Source organism: Mesitornis unicolor, unplaced genomic scaffold (genome assembly GCF_000695765.1).
Source record: "Mesitornis unicolor isolate BGI_N332 unplaced genomic scaffold, ASM69576v1 scaffold17609, whole genome shotgun sequence".
Classification (NCBI taxonomy): Eukaryota; Metazoa; Chordata; class Aves; order Mesitornithiformes; family Mesitornithidae; genus Mesitornis; species Mesitornis unicolor.
In genome coordinates, this window is record NW_010205399.1 from 33,996 (window position 1) to 38,585 (window position 4,590).

Here is a 4,590-nt window from a genome sequence, read left to right on the forward strand (position 1 = left end):
ACCCATCCTTTCCTAATACGGTGATTCAGGTAAATATCATGAATAAAATAAATAACCACTATTAAACAGAACAATAAGAGTCTCTCTACAAGCATTTGGGAAGACTGGGCAGTGAGAAACAAAATTAGCCTAAGTGCAGCAAGCTTTGTGTTTGCACCTGTATCACAACAGTATGTACTACAACTCTTTTTTCCAAGGACACATTGGAATAAACAAAAATGTAAAAGAAAGGATCCCAGAAATAAATCCAGTCACTCTAAAGGAAGTTGAACAGTGCCGTACCACACACTAAAATATTCTAGTGCAATTCAAGATGAGGTCGTATACCAAACACCCAAGTCAACTGGGAACATTCAATTGGGAAAAAAAAAAAAGAACAACAAAACCAAAACGTGACAAATACTATACCTAAGTGGGATTTTTGGTTGTCCTTTATGTCACAACTGCCATAGTCACATTGCCATATTAAGACTAAATTGTATGATGTATAGTGACTCGGAGGGCTCAGACTAGGGACGTGTGTTCAGACAAAGTTCATCTACCCTCCTCTATTGGCAGCTGGTAGCATCTCGTTCCGTTTGCCTGCAGCAGCGTTTTATTTTAGTGCTATGAAAAACAGCCATCATGCCAATAGGTTTGGAGAACCATCAACAACCTGGAAGGTGTATATAAAATTAAGACAAGCTACATAAAAAAAAAAGAGGTCAAATTCTGAAAACTTGATTGCTGTAAAACACTTGGAATGAAAGAAGAGATTTCAAAGCAGAGAAGGGCACTAAATAACATCCAGTTAAAGCGTCTCTGGAAATCACTGCCCAGCAGAAACATTTTGGCAATAAAATCCCAGGTAAATAGAGATCTGCTTGGAAATCCTGCCTCTGATTTACTTTGCCCCACTGATTCTCATGGTTTTTCTGGTGCCTGCATTCACTAAGTCAGCTTCTAGTTCCTGGGATGGCAAAAGCAAAGTCAGCTGAAGAAAAACAGGAAGACTGACCCTGCAGTTTTTGAAACCATGCATGTCCTCCTCTGCTTTCTTAACAAGAAACAGAAGCCTGATACTAGTTACTATCATCACACAGCTTCTAATCACCTGCAAAATTATCTACTCAATAAATAACAATCAGCTCGTACGCACCATTATTTTCTATGTGATTGAGCAAAACTGATACTGGAGCCACTGAAAGTTGCACCTCATGGACTATTCCAGATAGATTTTGCTTTCCTGTCTTCCCCAAAAGGCCTTCTGCCAAGACCTGACCAACCGCTACGGCTCCCTCCTTGCCTCACAGCCTCCAGAGTGGTCAACATGCACATACGTTGGGACACCAGACCATAGCTGTCCTTAGACAACCAGCTTCCACATGTCCTAGGTTTCGTCCCACCTGTAAAAGGGAGTCACAAGCTCCCTTTCACACATGCTTTTGTCAAAACAGAGTGTGTTACATCAGGTGCACAACTTCTACAAAGAGAAGTGTCTAAAAAAATTGGGATTGTTTATCAATGGTGAGAACCGGGACTATAGTCCCCATTTTCCCCTCACTACACACACTCCTCTCCATCTCAACTGTAATAAATCAGTGTGATTTTCAGTTCCCAGTGAGACAAACTAATTCTGGCAGACAGTCAGAAGAGTATGGTTTCAAATGCAAATACATAGGTTTCCTTTTTTTTTTTTGGTCTTCTTTTTAGGTGGCAGTTGAGTGGCAAGAGACAGAAGGAGAGCTCAGATACTTTTTTAGTCCCTGAACTTTTAAACTGGCTATGTGCACAACTGCCTTTCTTGCTTAGTGAAGTAGCAGGCACATATTCAGCCCTACCTCTTTTTAATTATAAACATAGAAACAGATCAAAAGACTCACTGGAAAAATGCGATAGCAGTCTGATACGGACAAGGAACATCTTAAGACTTTTGTCAAGAAAGACAAAGGACACTGACAAGTGATTATCTCCCTCTGTTGTTGGAAGACTTGTTTGCAGACAAATTGAACAAAACCTCCAAAATAACATCACAGATAAGCCCCAGAGGATGTTTATTTTGCCCGAAGCAAAAAGATGATGATGTGTGCGGGTACCAGCATATCAGCAGGATCTTTGTGTGACAGCACATCCGTGTAACTTTAGCCTGTGCGAAGGGAGGGGACAGTAATACTCCAGGTGGAACCAGATATATTTAACCTGCGACAGAAATGTCACGCAGTGCACGAGGGGGGATGCTGCAGCGTTAGAGATCTGTAAACAAACCTAGCCAAGCCTATCCAGAAATGATAAAAAACAATGAACCCGTAATCCCAACCATTAAAGGCAGAGAAGGGAGAAACTGTAACAGCACGACGTGGTTCCCAGCAAAGCAGGAACAAGCGAAGCCACGTCCTCCACTACGGAAGGGCTTGTGAAGATCTTACCTGCGTGATCCAGGACAGGGCTGTTGGCACTGCAGGTTTGGTACAACGAAGCAAGGTCCTTTGGAATGTATGTTCTAAAGATATTTAAAATGTCCAAACGCTTCTCGTGCATGTCTGATCCCAGGTCCTGTTTGCTGGAGTGTAAAGCCGGAGGAACTCCCGCAGCGCTGGGCTGGGGCTGCAGCAGCGGACTCGCTCGTGCTGCTGCCGTGCAGTTTGCCAATGTCCTCATCTCACTCCCAGCCTTCGCCTGAGACTCCCTCGGAGGCACCAGTGGCTCTTCGCGTTTAGGGTACTGCTCGCCTTTACACAGAGGATGGTACTGTGGCGGTGGGCTGAATTTGGCCTTCACGGAGTCGGACGCACAGTGCTTACCTGGAGGGGCAAAACTAGAACTTCCTTGGGGAACCACGTACTTTTCCACCTGCTTACTGTTGGCGGGCTGTGCACTAGGCCTGGATATGACCGTCTGAGTAGGCGTTACGCTTCTGCTATAGGCTCCCACTTGCATAAGTTTGGAATTTGCTTCGTATTTACTTTTTTGTTGTGCTGCTATGCTGTATTGCTCCTGGGAATGGTTTGACTTGGGCTGTCTGTACCCATCCAGACCCGACAAACGCGGACCACAGTGGCCAAAGGCATGACCATCCTTTGACTGATGCGTGCTCCCAGACTTCGCAGTCATTCCCACAGAAAGAGGGCTGCTTTTGGACCCTGGCAATGCACTTGGCACCTGAGTGCGCGTAAATCTGGCAACAGGCAAAGGCTGGCATTCCTTACCACCGAGGACAGGAGGGGGGCCGGTGCGCCCGCTCCTCGCCAGAAAGACCAGGTTGTTTTTAATACTCTTGAACCCGTTCTGTTGAACCCAAGGGGGGACCATCGAGTTACAGCTGATTTTGTGCAAAATTCTTTTGTGCATCCACAGGACTTCAGGGTAGTAGGTCTTGTGGCTGCAGAAAGGACACGGGTAGACAGTTAAAGCAGCCTGCAAGGATGCATTCAGATTTTTATTGCATGAATTATCCCTTGTTGATTTTCCACTCAAATCGAGTGGCGCTACCTCTTGAGCTTCAGCACCTTTTTCTAGCAGAGGATGCTCCCTGTGTGAGTCTAGCAAATTTTCTCTAGCACGACAAGCCTGTACTTCAAGTGACGTTTTCAAGTCCATGACCATGTTTGAAGGTGTCTGGCCTACACCTGAAGCAAAGCTGGCAATGCGACTGGAGCAAGGAAGCCCGTGGCTGTGGTGAAATGCTGGCATCTTTATGTCTGCAGAATCTTTTAGATCTTGGTATTTCGCAAAGGGCTCCTTGATGACCCTCTCCAGTGCTGACACCAGGGCAGGAATCTCTGGTTTAGACTCCCTGGCCTCGTTTTCTCTGGCATTGAAGCTTCCCAGCTTCAGGAGTTCGTCCAGCTGAGATGTTACCATCGGGGTCTCCTCTTCAGAGAAGTTGCAGTGGTATGGCTTTTCATCTGAATGGGACAAACAAAACAACACCATTGTCATTTTATGCAGAAAGGAGCCCAAAAGACAGGGCAAAATTCAAGATTAGGATAAGACAGCAGGAGAAAAAGCAAATTTTGGTATTAGCATTGTAGTGACACGCTACAGTCTGTATAAGCAAGGAAATCTTGAAATAAGACACAACGTCTCAATTTACTTCTAAAGACGACGGTGAAGTCTGGATAAACTCTCTAATGCATGTTTGTGACACTTTGAAGAAAGAACAATTTGATAATATACCCATGTTAAAATTCTGGGGCTGCGGGAAAAATAAACAAATATGCAACCATTTAATGCTTTAACAAAAGCAGAGATAATGGAGCCAGATAAGACTGACCTAGTTAAAGGTCTGTCAGCGCTTCCATTACAAGCCCCTATTTTCAGAGGGTTTATAACTCAGCAATAAAAACTGGCTCCACGTGGAAACCAAGCATATAAGCAGGTACAGCATACAGAATAAATGGCTCACTTAAGAGGGACTTCTGCAGTAGCTAAGTATAAAAGATGACTTATGGAGGATGTAACTTTTAAATTTTTCATCCGTTAGTTTAGAGCAGATACCTTTTTTTTTTCCAACATACGTTTAGATTTGAGTCAAACTTTAGGAAAATTTTATGATCGCTCAATCCACTAAGAGATAAAAAATTCAACGTTTTCAGTCATTTAAATTACAGA

General features: G+C 43.9%; 1 protein-coding gene across 1 annotated transcript in view; it reads right to left on the reverse strand.

Moving 5' to 3' along the window:
- LOC104546103 (zinc finger protein 516-like) overlaps positions 1-3,884 on the reverse strand; it is a gene marked incomplete at its 5' end in the record, with an annotated part of 13,741 nt that extends 9,857 nt beyond the window's left edge. The window contains one exon of the mRNA XM_010191396.1: positions 2,406-3,884. Coding sequence (XP_010189698.1) covers positions 2,406-3,884 — 1,479 coding nt within the window. The remainder of the gene's footprint in view (positions 1-2,405) is intronic.
- Positions 3,885-4,590: the final 706 nt, after the last annotated feature.